At 43.0% G+C, this 16,565-nt stretch overlaps 1 protein-coding gene across 5 annotated transcripts in view; it reads left to right on the top strand.

The window, feature by feature from the left end:
- The window catches only part of ppip5k1a (diphosphoinositol pentakisphosphate kinase 1a), a 237,048-nt gene that overhangs the window by 83,686 nt on the left and 136,797 nt on the right, over positions 1-16,565 (top strand). For all 5 annotated transcript variants that reach the window (XR_011889605.1, XM_072282170.1, XM_072282171.1 and 2 more), the window contains exons 12-15: positions 1,826-1,901; positions 3,080-3,189; positions 4,159-4,244; positions 4,754-4,879. Coding sequence is in view for 4 of the 5 variants with exons in the window: in XM_072282170.1 (XP_072138271.1) it covers positions 1,826-1,901; positions 3,080-3,189; positions 4,159-4,244; positions 4,754-4,879 (398 nt within the window). In the remaining variant the exon portion in view is untranslated. The remainder of the gene's footprint in view (positions 1-1,825; positions 1,902-3,079; positions 3,190-4,158; positions 4,245-4,753; positions 4,880-16,565) is intronic.

Here is a 16,565-nt window from a genome sequence, read left to right on the forward strand (position 1 = left end):
TTTCTCCGGAGGGCTGCGCACATGCAGGTGTGCTGCCATCTTTTCCTCGTTAAACAACGAATTGAGGGTTTTGAAAGTTTTGAAAATAATTCAGAAAGGGTTCCCACAATGTTTGAAAGTCTTGACGAGATTCAGAAATTGAACAACGAATCTTCTCTAAATCTAGCTTTTCATTAGCATTCGTCAGTTTATCGATCTTGGTGTCCACTGTACTGATCTTCGCATTAATAGCTTCTATTAAAGAGAGCATTCTTTCTGAAGTAGAGACTTCCTCTGATTTCTTTGTTTGTTCAACTTCGGGAAGAGTTTTGCCACCTGTTAATTCGATCGTAAATCCTTCAGCAAAAGTAATAAATCTTCAAACTGTAAATGAATCTAACAGTGGAAAGTAAGTTGTAAAAGATGGAGCTGCGACAAGTATGTCTTACTCCATGAGCTGCCAGGAGGAGAGTTGAATCTTCTCTAAATCTAAGCATGACATAACATCGCATAACCATTGAGCATGAGTAGGAGGAGAAACACCTTTCCATTTAAACAAAAGTGCCCTCCTAGCTATAAGGAGTATATTTACACAATAGTAAATCTGATGTCTTCAACTTGATATCTTGTCCTGCAACAATACCGATTAGGCTTAAAATTGACTTGAAAAGTAAAGAAAAAGTTTGAAAAACTTCCTTCCAATATTTTTCAAGACATGGACAAGTCCAAAGCATATGAATTAATGAAGCTTCTCCATTATTGCATCTGTCACAGCAGGGAGATATATCCAAATAAAAACGAGATAGCTGCAGAGGAGCTGTCTCGTTTTTAAGAGTGAACATCAGAGGAGCTGTCTTGGACCACTAGCACCACCTTAGCAGGGAAGGGTCAACAGTGCCTATACTATCTTAGGAGCGTAAAGAAAATAATTCTGCCCCAAAAGCCCTGGTAAACCCTTATTGATAAGTAAGTGAGAGGATATTGACCTACTGCATGATGGTATGGTACACTAGCAGCAACAAGGTCGACCAAAAAGCACTTCAGTGCGTAATCAGGAGCGCTTAGAGCATCTCTGGGACATAACTACCAGATATGGAAACCACCTACAACTTGCATGTCTATGGCAAACTTGCAAAATTGTGATGGACTCATCTCATCCCAGTAGTCATCTGTTTAATCTCCTGCCATCCTGCAGGAGATGCAGAAACGTCTCTGCATGGACCCCCAGACTGAAAATCAACTTTTCCCCTAAGGCTGTTGTGCAACTGAGCATTGCCCACTTTAGAGTTGTTTGTTTTTAATTCAGTTGTAAATTCAGTGTCACTCTAAATAATTCAGATTTTTTTTTATTAATCAAGTTGCCAGTATGATGTTTTGCACTGATTGGAGTAGCACTGCAATCTCACTGTCCTCAGCAATGACAATAAAGCTGTAACTAATCTGAAGAAAAATCTCTGTAGGAAGAAGGGACACAGGACTTGGATATAACTGTAACATCTGAAGCAACACACACAAAATGGTGGAAGAACTCAACAGGTCAGGCAACATCTATCGACCGTTAAATAAGCACACTCTCGTAGTCAAAGTTAAAGGTGTATATTCTTGTTTCCGTTCAAATGTCATTTAGACCTTTTGGAAGAGGCAGATTCAAGGCAACATTCAGCCTTCCATTTACAGCTTTTATCTGGTTTAATTGTTGTAACTTTTGTAAATATGGCTTTCTTTCTAGTGTAGAGGAAAATGTGAAGTCGTCTGTAAAATGCCTTCCGTTAAGGTAAATTCTCCAAACTTAGCTAATATATTTGGTTCTAATTTAATGCCTGAGACTTTCTTTTTCACGTTCTAGATTCTTTGACTTGTTTGAGAAATATGATGGATATAAGACAGGAAAGCTGAAACTCAAGAAACCAAAACAGCTTCAGGTATGAGAGAATTCTCAGCAAAAGTTTTCAAATGTTGCTTTGTGGGATCCTCACTGCAAGCAGCACCCCTTGGTTTCATTGGAAAGCTGAATACCCTCAGAAACACCTTCCAGGGACCTACTGCAAAAAAAAAAAAACTCCTCCTAGGAGCTTCCTATTTCTACTGCAGGGCCTTGGGGATTGCTGTGCCTGGTGTGGCAGGCTTCAGGACCTTGTGTTCAGCTGAATGTTAGTCCCAGTAATACTGAAATGGAAAATACTATACAGGATTCTGCAGGTGGTAGAATCACAGCACGTATTCAGCTTGGATACAGAACAACACTGTTTTAACAGCCAACTCCTTGCTCCTTTCCCAGCATACATACAGAAGTTTTTTGAGGTAGTGTTTGCAGTAGCAGAAAGATTTTGAGTAAGTCCTTAGATAATTGGTACAAACCCTTAAGTCCTTTATCCTGCATCATTATAGTCTGACTACTTCTCTTTATTGAAAGAGCATGCTGTGTTTCTTGTCATAATTCAAACCTTAGTTTACAAACACCTTTTTATCCTATTGCACCTCCTGTCCTGTGAAATTAATTTAGCCTATGATTTATTGCTCAAATACATTTGACTACATTGTGCAAATTAGTGAATTAACTTTCTAACTACTGATAAAGTTGCCTCTAATGGAAACCATAACCTCCTGCTATTGTGCATAACGTGGTAAGAAATGAGATGAGAGGGTATAAACTGTGGAGCTTAGATGACACTGGTGCACTCAAAAAGGTGGTATTGATCATTAAGGTCCTCCATTTACCCAGGACATGCCCTCATTTCATTGCCACTATCAAGGAGAAGGTACAGCAGCCTGAAGACACACACATTCTCAACGTTTTAGGAACAGGTTTTTTCCCTTTGCCATCAGGTTTCTGAATGGACAATGAACCCATGAACACTGCTTTTTTTCCCCCTGCTTTTGTACTAATTTAATTTTTTACTTAATTGTAATTTATAGTTTTAAAAAATTATGTATTGCAATGCACTGCAGCCCCAAAACAGCAAATTTCATGACTTATGCCAGTGATATTAAACCTGATTCTGTAACCTGGAGCATTCTAATTTAGCAGTACAGTGGTTAACGTGAGATGCCCTGCAATGGTGTTTGTCATATTGTCATACCTGACTCTTGATTCTTGCAGGAAGTTCTAGACATTAGTCGTGAGCTGTTGGCTGAACTGGGGCAGCATAACGACTGTGAAATTGAAGAGAAGAAATCCAAGCTGGAACAGCTGAAGACTGTGCTGGAAATGTAAGTTCTGTGGGGGTGGGGGTAGGGGGGGGGCACAGCGATGCCATAGAGACATAGCACAGGCATTCAGTCCATCTGCTACATGCCAAATTATTATCCCCCCCAGTCCCATCGACCTGCAACTAGATCATAGCCCTTCATACCCCTATCTGTGTGCTTATCCAAACTTACGTTAAATGTTGAAATTTAACTCTCATTTTCACTTCCACTGGCTGCTTGTTCCACACACTCACCATCCTCTGAGTGAAGAATGTTCCTCTCATGTTTCTCTTAAACATTTCACCTTTCACCCTTAAACTATGACCAAATTTTACACAACTCCAGTGGAAAAAGTTTGCTTGCATTTACCTTGTATATACCACTCATAATTTTTATATATCTATCAAATCTTTCCTCATTATTCTACACTTCAGAGAATAAAGTCCTAACCTATTCAACCTTTCCTTATAACTCAGTTCTCAAGTCCAGGCAGCATCCTTGTAAGTGCTTTGTGTACTCTTAGTCTTATTGATATCTTCCCTGTAGGTAGGTGACCAGAACTGCATACAATACTTCAAATTAGCCCTCACCAGCATCTTGTACAACTTCAACATAACATCCCAACTCCTGTACTCAGTGCTCTGATTTATGAAGGCCAGTGGGCCAAAAGCTCTCTTTATGACCCTATCTACCTGTGATGCTGGAGGCAATTTTGTATTGTCAATGTTATCAGGGTCTCTTGGCAGTAAATGTGTTGTTTTAAAAAATTTAGACTTTAGATCCTGAAGTTACTTTTAGGAAATTTAGACTTGAGCAAGGTTTCTGAAGATGCTAGCTCCTCTCCACCTGCCACCCTCCTGTTTAGTTGGTGATTATTTTTACTTCATTTACCACTGCTGTACTTTATCTTGCTCTTTCAGGAGCTGGCCTATGTAGTCCAGGTCTTCCGTTACTCTGTGCCTTTTTTAAAATTTGATTTTGTTGTTATAGGTATGGCCATTTCTCTGGTATAAACAGGAAAGTACAAATGACCTATTTGCCACATGGACAACCCAAAACGTCCAGTGAAGAAGAAGGTATGTATAGATCTAAGCAATCAGATCTGTTTATTGAAAGATGACCCCTCTCACAGTGCTACCCTCTTTGTACTGGATTGGGGGAGAGACCTCAAATGCATACTTTTGTTTCTTGTAGGACTTTGTCCCCTCCCCCAGTTAAACATTTGTATGTTCAAAATAAGTTAACTCACCAACTGAATCATCCTGAAAACATGAACCCATCAGTGTATCTTAACAGTTCAACTCTTTGCAAGATATTCTAAGTAGTCCAAAGCCATCTTTCAACATAATTGATAGTCCTGGGCATCTTGACTGTATGAATCACCAGATAATGATCTAGAACGAGAATTCTAAATAATTATACAGCCAGCAGACACTTTTTTTTTGCAGTTGGTGTAGTTTTAGGGGAGGGTTGGGGCTGAGGGTTCTGTGCTGTATAATCTGTCATTGTCTGCGATATAGTATGCTATGGTACTAAACTTCTGTTTTGGTTGAATTGCCACTTGGTGCCTGTGGTTACTTTTCAGATTCAAGAAGGGAGGATCCATCCTTGCTTCTAGTGCTGAAATGGGGAGGAGAGCTGACTCCAGCAGGGAGAGTACAAGCTGAAGAGCTTGGAAGAGCGTTTAGGTGCATGTACCCTGGAGGACAAGGTAGGTGCATTCTAGTACAGTGGTGTCCTTCGAAAATACTAGAAACAAAAGTGCTCACTTCTTGCAGTGGGAAGATTTTTCTCCCTTCCCCTCCCCTCCTTGTTGACACTATATCACTGTGTCTCAAACCAACAATTTTCAGACAAGTTCTGAATCCAGCTAGGCTCAGAACATAAAATCCATATTGCCCCTTTAATTCTGACTGATATTTAAGGGTAATGTTTCTGTTAATAATGCTGTCTACCTTTTGTACTGTGAGTTTTGGAAACTGAAATACAGTGGATTCTGGTTAATAAGGCCATCAGATAATTGGGGCAGCCACCTATATGAGAACAACTCTGGAAGAACAAAAACTAAGCAAGAAAATAGCCAGGATTCCCTTCGTTTCTTTGAGACACTGTCATTTAATTAGGATAGGAGACTGTTGCCAAACGGTTTCTAGTTAGTGTCATTCGCAATGCTCACTTGTGTGGTCATTCAACACTACGCTGTATTTAGAGCAAACAGTTTTTAAATACATCACTTGTGTGTTGATAAACTCCTCTCTGGCTTCCAGCTGGGTACAGATATCAATTATAACTGACATTTTGATGACAAACTCTGCCATCTTCTTCAGTCCGGTCATCATCCCTGAAGAAGGTGGTAGAGTTTGTCATCAAAATGTCAGTTATAATTGATACCTGTACTCAGCTGGAAGCCCAAAAAGAGTTTATTTGTCATGTATGCCGGGAAAGCACCAGATGCTTTATCATTTGTGTGTGTTTGTGTTCAAAAAGTAGTTATTGGTGTCGCTGATAATAAGCAGTCAGACAATTCACTAGGGTTTCAAGCAGTGATGCTTGAAGATGCCAGAAATGGCTGGGAGTAAAAATGAAACAATTTCACTACTTCAACAAGTTAGGAACTATGAAGAAATTGAAGGTATCCACAATCATCTTGAATGTTATAATGAAAATGAAGATTTGGAGGAAGCAATGATTGAAAGCATTTGTATGAAAGCAATCCATGAACTGCACTAGGTGTCTGTGCTGATTTTGTTCCTTTACAGTCAATTAAAAGAACACTGCAGCATACACTGGATGAATTCTTTCATCAATAGCTATTAGGAACTAATACAGTTTTATAGTACTGTAGTAGTATTGGTAGCGTTCTAATTTGTTCTGAATTTCATTAAATACAGAATTTGTTACTCAATTAAATAGTTTGTCCTTTTACCTTTTTAACTATTTCCATGAAACTTTGGCTGATTGGGGCAGCCACTTAATTGGCCCAACATGTACTGGTTCGGATGTGTCCGAAATTAACCAAAATTCATTGTATATGTGATTCACTATATTAAATATTCAATGTCCATTTAGCCCAAAAGTCTTCTGCTGATTAGAACCTGCTGATAATAAAACTAGAATTTTAGTGACTCTTACTGTAAGGTCTAGGGACATCAGGGCAGTGATGTAAATGTGCCCATGAACTAAACAAACCTCAGCCAGAAACGTAATATTTGTACTACAGAGCATTCATCTCCAAATGAAAGATGTGTTTGGATTCTGTGCCGTTTGTAATGGAATACCCTGCAAGGTTGTTTTGTCATTGGCAGTTGAACTCAATAAATCTAATTTGTAATAAAGTTTACCTTTATAACTGAAGCTTCCTGGCAATGTTTATGGCTTCAGTACACAGCCCCAGAGCTACGTAATATTTTGTCCTTCCTGCCTTCTCGTTGATTAACAATGAAATCTCTTCCCCCACGGAAGGGATTCCTAACTGCAGTTCTGAAGATAAAATGCCATTTGAACTGCAGGCATTACAGTTGTCCAATACTGCTGATCAATCCTATTTTAATGTTGTGGGTAACAGTACTTGGCTTGCTGATAAGTGAAACTTCAGTCAGAGCGCCGCAGAGATCTGTTGGTATTGATAATCTGAGCTGTAGACTGTTCTGTTACTGTCTGTGTACATGTTTTGATACAGAATAAATTTTCCATGAATATATTTACATCAAATGGACTAACATGATAATCACCAGCAGTGAACCATGCAGAAGTTGTTCTTGTCAGCTGTGCCTGTGTGGTGGTGGTGGGGGGTGTCAACCCTCTCCCCTCTCTTCCTATTAACAATGAGGGAAATTTGATGGATTTTGGGTCCCTGAGGCATGGGTACTTCCTGTAAGCAGCAGTGCCCTTGTATGGAAATGCCTACAAAAAGTAGTGGATATGGCCCAATCCATCGTAGGTAAAGCCATCCTCACCATTGAGCACGTCTGTGCAGATTGCTGTCACAGGAAAGCAGCATCTATCATCAAGGACCCCAGCCATCCAGGCCATGCTCTCTTCTGAGTTCTGCCTTCAGCAAGAAGGTACAGGAGCCTTGGGACTCACACCACCAGGTTTAGGAACAGTTATTGCCCTTAAACAATCAGGCTCTTGAACCAGTGGGGATAACTTCACTCAACTTCACTTGCACCATCACTGAACTGTTCCTACAACTTATGGACTCACTTTCAAGGATTCTTCATCTCATGTTCTCAGTATTTATTGCTTATTTATTTATTATTATTTTTTTCACTTTTGTATTTGCACAGTTTGTTTTCTCATCGTTGCACATTTGTTGTCTGTCATGTTAGATATGGTCTCGCATTGATTAGAGTCATAGTCATAGAGAAGTGCAGCACAGAAACAGACCCTTTAACCCATCTAGTCTGTGCCAAACCATTTAAACTGCCTACTTCCATTGACCTGCACTGGGTCATAGGACCATAGCTGTCCATACCCTTACCATCTGTGTATCTATCCAGACTTGTAGTAAACATTGAAATCGAGCTTGCATGCATCACTTGCGCTGGCAGCTCATTCCACACTCTTATGATCCTCTGAATGAAGAAGCTTCCTCTCATGTTTCCCTTAAACTTTTCATCTTTCATCCTTAACCCATGACCTCTGGTGGTATTCCCACCTATCCTCAGAGGAAGAAGCCTATTTGCATTTGCCCCTCATAATTTTTATATCTCTATCAAATGTCGTCTCAATCTTCTACATTCCAAAGAATAGAGTCCTAACCTATTCAATCTTTCTTTTTAACTCAACATCCAAACCCTGCAACATCCTTGTAGATTTTCTCTGTATTCTCTCAACCTTATTTACATCTGCAGATTATTTTGTGTTTACATCTTTCCTGTAGGTAGGTGACCAAAATTGCACACAATACTCCAAGTTAGGCCTCACCAGTGTCTTACACAACTTTAATGTAACACCCCATCTCCTGTTACTCAATTTGATTTATGAAGACCAATGTGCCAAAAACTTCCTATTCTATTAAGATTCTATTGTGATTGCCCGCAAGAAAATGTATATGGCGACATATATGTACTTTGATAATAAATTTATGTTGAACTTTGAAAATAACTCTACATGGCTAGCCTGTCAGCATCTACAAAGAAAAAAGCATCTGATGCTAAAGAACCTGCTAAAGCACTTTTCTGATCTTTTGAAAAAAATGTTTCACTTTCCAAATAAATGCTGTGCTCTAGCATAACCCTCATGTATAAAAGCCATCACATTTCATTGGAGTCTGTATTTTATGATCCATGCCTTTTATTTCAGCAAGATTGTTTTATTCTCACTATTTTCAAATATGAATTGCACCTGAAGCCAGGATTTGAAATGCATTTGTAACAAAATGATGTTTCAAGTGATTTATTTTTAGATGAGCATAGACCCCAAGCAGGCACTGGCTAATCATGATATGTTGAAGAAGTCAATAAGTATTGTTTTAATGGAGGCCCAGCACCTTATGTCCAATCTTATTTAAAGGAAAAAAGTCCTCTATCACTGTCAAGTTTTCCAACCAGTCCATAAGATGTAGAGCGAATTTCAATTAACACACGAGATTCTGCAGATGCTTGAAATCCAGAGTAACACATAAAATACTGGATGAACTCTGCAGGTCAGGCAGCATCTATTAAAAGGAATAAACAGTTGACATTTCAGGCCAAGATCCTTCGTCAGGACTGGTGAAAGGTCTCTGCCTGAAATGTTGACTGTTCTTTTCTCTCCATAGATGCTGTCTGACCTGCTGAGTTCCTCCAGCATATTGAATGGGAATTTCAATGTCTTTGTTTTACTTGGAGAAACGAGTAATACAGTTTCAATTTCTGGTAATCAAGAATCTCCCAACTCTAATATCAGTGTCCGTAGATGGCGGTTGGGAACTTTGACCAAATCAGGAATATTGTTTGTCTGTATTGAGAATGCTCTATGTATGTATGTGTTTCTGGGAAAAATGTTTTCACCTTTATTTCTGATTCTTCTGCCAGCTGGATTGGGCTGAAATAGTAACTTTTTATTTCAGTTGGAGCTTAGAGACAGAGACAAATACAGACAATAGCATTTTTCCAGAACTATTTAAAAACAAAATATTCTGCTCTTGATGTCTTCACAAGGCTGGAAACTCAAGTTGAGGAGCATAGAGCAGTACAGCACAGAAAACGTCCCCTTGACCTCCACCTACACCATAGCCCTCTATACCCCTCCTACCCATGTACTTATCCAAACTTTTCACTTGTAGTTTGTTCCATACTCTCCATACTCCATACTCTCAGCATTGTCTCACCCTCGCATACCTACTTTGAACTTTTAAGTAGTTCACCTTTCACCCTTAACCCATAACTTCTAATTCTAGTCTCACCCACCCTCAGTGGACAGTGCCTGCTTATATTTGCTCTATCTATACCCCTCTTCATTTTATATACCTCTATCAAATCTCTCTTCATTTTCCTACAGGCCAGGGAGTGAAGTCCTAACCTATTCAATACTTACACACAACTCAGGTCCTCATGTTTCAGAAACATTCCTTGGAAATTTTCTCTAAACTCTTTAAATCCTATTAATATCTTTCCTGTAGGTAGGTGACCAAGACTCCCCACAATACTCCAAATTAGGCCTCGCCAACGTGTTGTACAGCTTCAACATAGTATCGCAACTCCTGTACTCAGTACTTTGATTTAGAAAGGCTAATATACTAAAAGCTCTCTTTATGACCCTATCTACCTGTAATGCTATTTTGAAGGATTTAAAGATCTGAATTCCCAGATTCCACTGTACTACAGCACTCCTCAGTGCTCAACCATTCACTGTGCAAGTCCCTACCCTGGTTTGTCCTCCAAAGTGCAATACCTCACACTTGCCTGCATTAAATTCTATCTTCCTTTTTTCTGCTTTTATTTTCCTCAGCTAGTCCAGGTCCTGCTGTAAGCTTTGATAGCCACCCTCACTGTCTACTTCACCCTCAATTTTGGTGTCATTTGAAAATTTTGCTGATCCAGTTTACCACATTATCATCCAGATCATTAACACAGATGACAAACAACAATGGACCCAGCAACCAAATGTGTTTTGAAAATACGTTTAAAACAAAATGTTAATGTTCCAGTATTTCTGGGGTCCAATATCAATCGCCAGTGTACCTCTAACCTACTCTGCATTCTGTTTTCGTCAGATAAATCCATCAATAGTGTGAGGATTTGTTGCAATTAATCTTGATGTCATTGGGCAAGGGAGGAATTAACTTTATTGTAGTTTCTAGACCTGATTGCTCTTCATTAACTTGCGTCACAGTATTATAACACTCAGCTGCGCTGACGGTATGGTTGAATAGCTTATATAAAGTATTGCTGTGTGGGTGAATTAATGGATAACAACTGGAGCAGCTGAATTCAATTGCAGATTCAGATAAAATGGAGAAGTAATTTTAGGAAGGAGGTGGCTCTTAATCCAATAATGCTCCCTGACACTCAAGGACTTCTGGCACACTACTAGTGTCTTCCACAGTGAAGACTGATGCAAAGTACCCATTAACTTCATCAGCCTTTTCTTTGGCCCCCATTAGTACTTCACCACCATCATTTTCCAGTGGTCCAAGGTAAATTCTCACTTCCGTTTTACTCTCTAACTGAAAAAATTTTAACCTGCTTTATATTATTGGCTAGTTTGCCCTCATATTTCATCTTTTCCCTTGTATCTTTTTGTTGGAGTTTCAAAACTTCCCAATCATGCAACTTCCCACTTACTTTTGCTACCTTATGTAGTCCTTAACTTCCCTTGTCAGGCAAAGTTGCCTACCCCTGTCATTTGAGAACAACAACTTCTGTTGGAAATATCTATCCTGCGCCTTGTGAACTATTCTCAGAAACTTCAGCCACCTTTGCCTTTGCGTCATCCCCACCAGTACCCTCCTGCAATCCACCTGGGCAAGCTCTTCTGTCATGCATCTGTAATTACCTTTATTCCATAGCGATATTGATACACGTGGCTTGTGCTTCTCCCTCTCAAATTGTAGTATGAATTCAATCATATTATGATCACTGTCTCTTAGGGGTTCCTTTACATTAAGCTCCCTACCATCCTGTTCTGCTTCTGTACCATCATCTTGGTCTCTGTGACTGTTGCTGAGTCTCTACTGCTTGTCTGTTGTCAAGTTGTCTGTAACCATGTTTTTTTTTCCTGATTTAATGATAAATAATTTCAGTTGTGGTATCTGCTACTGGTAAAGCTGCTCATGTAGATTTTGAACCCCATCCCTCCTTAAGATCAGCAGTGGGGAAAATCAAAAATGCTCTAGATTCTGGAAGTTTGAAATACAAACAGAAATGTTGGCAGCTCTGTGTAGGTCAGGCACCATCTGGAAGGAGAAATGGTTAATATTTTGGGTTATGAAAGGTCCCAGGCATGAAACATTTTTTCCCTCCATTTTTTTTTTTTTTTTAAAGCTGTTGAGGCATTTGCAGCATTTTGCCTGTATGGGGACAGAAAGTATCCTCTCCTCAATGTTTTTCCATTGAGCATCACATGATGGGTTGCACCAGCATATCACGGCTCTCAACTGTGCTGCAAAATAATAATCTCTAAGAGAAGGTAGGCCCCATTCCCCCTTTTCCTTGGCTAATTGCAAAGTTTTGAGATGAACCCTAGGCCTTTTACCTTGCCATATATATCTTGATAGCATCTTGTTCCATTCACTGAATTGATTTTGGTTCATCTCTATTGGTCGGGTCTGAAAGAGATATAGTGGTCTGGGCAGTATGTTAATTTTAATAGATTCAATCCTTGAACTGAGACCAAGAAAGGGAATTGGGTTCCATCTTGTTATATCTTCCTTAATTTTTTTTCTGTATAGGCTGATAAGATTCTAAGATTCAAAGATTCAAAAAACTTGATTGTCATTCTGACTGTACATCAGCTTTGCAGGGCAGGATGAGACAGCGTTTCTCAGGAGCAGTGCAATCATTACATAACAAACGCAACACTAAATAATGAACATAATAAAATAGTAAAACACAACAGCCACATGTCAGTTAAAATCAAGTTGTAAGTGTCGAGTGCAAGTTAAAAGTGTCCAGAGCAGAGTCAGGTAGAGCAGCTATTTAGCAGTCTGACTGCCTGTGGGAGGAAGCTGTTTAGTAGCCTTGTGGTTTTAGTTTTGATGCTCCTGTAACGTTTGCCTGATGGCAGAAGAACAAACAGTTCATGGAGAGGGTGTGAGGGGTCCTTAATGATGTTCAGTGTCTTCTGGAGGCATCGACTCTGAAAGAGGTCTTGGGCAGAAGTTAGGGAGACCCCAATAACCTTCTCTGCTCCCCTAACCAACCTCTGCAAGGCTTTTTTGTCGACAGCACTGCAGCTGGAGTACCAGGTTGTGATGCAAAAGATCGGCACACTCTCAACTACACCTCTGTAGAATGTAATTAAGATGTTAGTAGGGAGTGATGCTTGTTTAAGCTTCCTCAGAAAGTGCAATCTCTGCTGGGATAATTGCATTCTGATAATTTTGCCAAATCTTTTGGCATAATGATGCCCAAATATTTGACGGACTCTGTTTGCCATGCCAGAGTATATCTACTTTCAATTTCTCTTGGTGGGCTATAGTTATATGAAAGTAGTTGGGTTTTATCTGTGTTGATCTTGTATCCTGACAATTAGCCATATTGTTCAAAGGATTTCATCAATTTAGGTAAAGAGTATGTTGGTTGCCCTAGATAGATCAAAATATCATTCGCGTAACAGGCCAATTTATGTTCTGTCCCTTTAATAGTAATTCCCCTGATATCTTCATTTTGTCTGATGTATTGAGCTAATGGTTCCAGATATGATGCGAAGAGTAGTGGTGACCATTCACAACCTGTCTCGTGCCCCTTCCTAGGGTAAAACTATTAGATAACTATCCATTGATTTTAATTCTGGCAGTAGGATTGTCGGATAGTACCTGTATAGTTTTAATAATTGTGTCATGTAGACCAAATCTATGTAAAATTCTGTAAAGAAAATTCCAATTAACTGAATCAAATGCCTTTTCAGTGTCCACGCTTAACACTATTGCTTCAATTTCTTTTTTTTTAATATAATCCATAATGTGAAGTGTCCTTCGTTTATTGTCTTGTGTTTGGTGGTGTTGTACAAAACCTGTCTGATCATTATGTATCAGTGTGGGTAGAAACTCTTCTAATCGTTTGGCCATGATGGAGGTAAATATTCTATTGTAGCGGTGTGCGACACACAGCGCTAGAATAACCACACGGAGTCGGTGAGTTAGAGTTGCGATGAAAGAGATTTATTCAAACTTCGCGGCCTGCTTTAAAGCCTTCCCGTTCCCGCCCTCCCTGGGCGGGACTACCGTGGGGAATGCCTATTCCCGGATCCTTTCTGCGCACGGGATTTTCCCCCTGCTGGTGAAGATGGCCTGGCGCCCTTTTTGGGGCCGGACCTCTGCCTGCGCGCGCTGTTGTGAGCCGGTTCGTGGGTGCCAGAAAGTGGGTCGCCACATAACCCCCCCCCCCCCCCAGAACCGGTGGTACCTCCCCCAATGTCCACAGTCTGGATCAGCCTCTGTTTGGGAGGTCTGACCCTGCGCCGTGGTGCCTGAGCCTGGACCGGCTGCGCCAAGTCCACATGGGCCGGTTTGAGTCGGTCCACCGTGAAAATCTCCTCTCTCCCTCCAATGTCCAGCACGAATGTGGACCCGTTGTTCCTGATCACCTTAAACAGCCCCTCGTGGGGCCGCTGTAGCGGTGCCTGGTGTCCGCCCCATCGTACAAAAAGAAACTTACAGTTCTGCAGGTCTTTGGGTATGCAGGTCGGGCTCTGTCCATGCTGTGAAGTGGGGATGGGGGCCAGGTTACCGAGCCTCTCCTGTAGTCTGTCCAGGACTGCTGTGGGTTCTTCCTCTTGCCCCCTTGGGGCTGGTATGAACTCTCCTGGGACAACCAGGAGTGCGCCGTACACCAACTCGGCCGACGAGGTGTGCAGATCCTCCTTGGGCGCCGTGCAGATTCCGAGCAGGACCCAGGGAAGCTCGTCCACCCAGTTAGGCCGCTCCAGGCGGACCATGAGAGCCGATTTCAGGTGACGGTGGAAGCACTCCACTAGTCCGTTCGACTGTGGGTGGTAGGCAGTTGTGTGGTGTAGCTGTGTTCCTAAAAGGTTGGCCATAGCCGACCACAGGCTGGAGGTGAACTGGGCGCCCCTGTCGGAGGTAATATGGGCCGGTACCCCGAAGCGGGCTACCCAGGTTGCGATCAGTGCTCGGGCACAGGATTCGGAGGTGGTGTCGGTGAGCGGGACTGCCTCTGGCCATCTGGTGAACCGGTCTATGATAGTTAGGAGGTACTGTGCTCCTTGTGACACTGGCAGGGGCCCCACGATATCCACATGGATGTGGTCGAACCTCCGGCGGGTGGGTTCGAACCACTGCGGCGGAGCCTTGGTATGCTGCTGCACCTTGGCTGTTTGGCACTGCATGCACGTTTTGGCCCATTCACTGACCTGTTTACGCAGTCCGTGCCACACGAACCTGTTGGCGACCAGCCGGACAGTTGTCCTGATGGAGGGGTGCGCTAAGTTGTGAATGGACTCGAAACCCGCCGGCGTCAGGCTGCTGGGACGACGGGGCGGGGTTGGCCGGTAGCTACGTCACATAGTAGGGTCCTCTCACCTGGGCCTACAGGGAGGTCTTGGAGCTGCAAACCGGAGACTGCAGTCCTGTAACCGGGGATCTCAGCGTCTGCCTGCTGTGCCTCTGCCAGCGCTGTATAGTTCACCCCCTGGGACAGGGCCTGTATGGTAGGTCTGGAAAGTGCGTCCGCCACAACGTTGTCCTTTCCAGAGACATGCTGGATGTCCGTCGTGTACTCGGAGATGTAGGACAGATGTCGCTGCTGGCGGGACGACCAGTGGTCGGACGCCTTCATGAACGCAAAGGTAAGCGGTTTGTGGTCTGTGAACGCGGTGAAGGGCCTACCTTCTAAGAAGTACCTGAAATGCCGGATTGCCAGGTATAGTGCCAATAGCTCCCGGTCGAAAGCACTGTATTTGAGTTCAGGTGGTCGTAGGTGTTTGCTGAAGAATGCCAGAGGTTGCCAGCAACCCTCGATGAGTTGTTCCATCACTCCACCGACCGCTGTGTTGGATGCGTCCACCGTGAGGGCAGTAGGAACGTCTGTTCTGGGGTGCACTAGCATCGCGGCGTTTGCCAAGGCTTCTTTGGTTTTAATGAAAGCGGTTGCGGCCTCTTCGTCCCAGGTAATGTCCTTGCCCTTACCCGACATTAGAGTGAACAGGGGTCGCATGGTTCGGGCTGCTGAGGGGAGGAAACGGTGGTAGAAATTCACCATACCCACGAATTCATGCAGGCCTTTGATTGTGTTGGGTCGGGGGAAGTTGCGGACCGTGTCTATCTTGGTGGGCAGCGGGGTTGCCCCGTCTTTAGTAATCCTGTGGCCCAGGAAGTCGATGGTGTCGAGTCCGAACTGGCATTTGGCTAGGTTGATTGTAAGGCCGAATTTGCTCAGGCGGGAGTAGAGCTGTCGGAGGTGGGACAGATGCTCCTGCAGACTACTGCTTGCTATGAGGATGTCGTCCAAATAGATGAATGCAAAGTCCAGGTCGCGTCCCACCGCGTCCATTAGCCGCTGGAAAGTCTGTGCGGCATTCTTTAGACCAAACGGCATTCGGAGGAATTTGAAAAGTCCGAACGGGGTAATAGGTGCTGTTTTTGGGATGTCGTCCGGATGTACAGGGATTTGATAGTATCCTCGGACGAGATCTACCTTGGAAAAGATCCTTGCGCCGTGTAGGTTTGCTGCGAAGCCGTGAATGTGCGGCACAGGGTAGCGGTCTGGCGTTGTAGCCTCGTTCAGTCTGCGGTAGTCACCGCATGGTCTCCAGCCCCCCCGTTGCCTTGGGCACCATGTGAAGGGGGAAGGCCCATGGGCTGTCGGACCATCGTATGATCCCCAATTCCTCCATCTTCTTGAACTCCTCCTTCGCCAGTCGGAGCTTGTCCGGGGGAAGCCTTTGCACACGGGCGTGGAGGGGTGGTCCCTGGGTCGGGATGTGGTGCTGTACTCCGTGTCTGGGCATGGCTGCCGTGAACTGCGGTGCCAGTACTGATGGGAAATCCGCCAGGACCCTGGTGAATTCGTCGTCGGACAGCGTGATGGAGTCCAGGTGTGGGGCTGGCAACTGTGCTTCACCCAGGGAGAAAGTTTGAAAAGTCTTGGCGTGGACTAATTGCTTCCCTTGCAGGTCGACCAGCAGGCTGTGGGCTCGTAGAAAATCCGCTCCCAGGAGTGGTTGGGCACGGCGGCCAGTGTGAAGTCCCACGTGAACCGACTGGAGCTGAACTGTAGCCGTACCGTGCG

Source organism: Mobula birostris, chromosome 18 (assembly GCF_030028105.1).
Source record: "Mobula birostris isolate sMobBir1 chromosome 18, sMobBir1.hap1, whole genome shotgun sequence".
Classification (NCBI taxonomy): Eukaryota; Metazoa; Chordata; class Chondrichthyes; order Myliobatiformes; family Myliobatidae; genus Mobula; species Mobula birostris.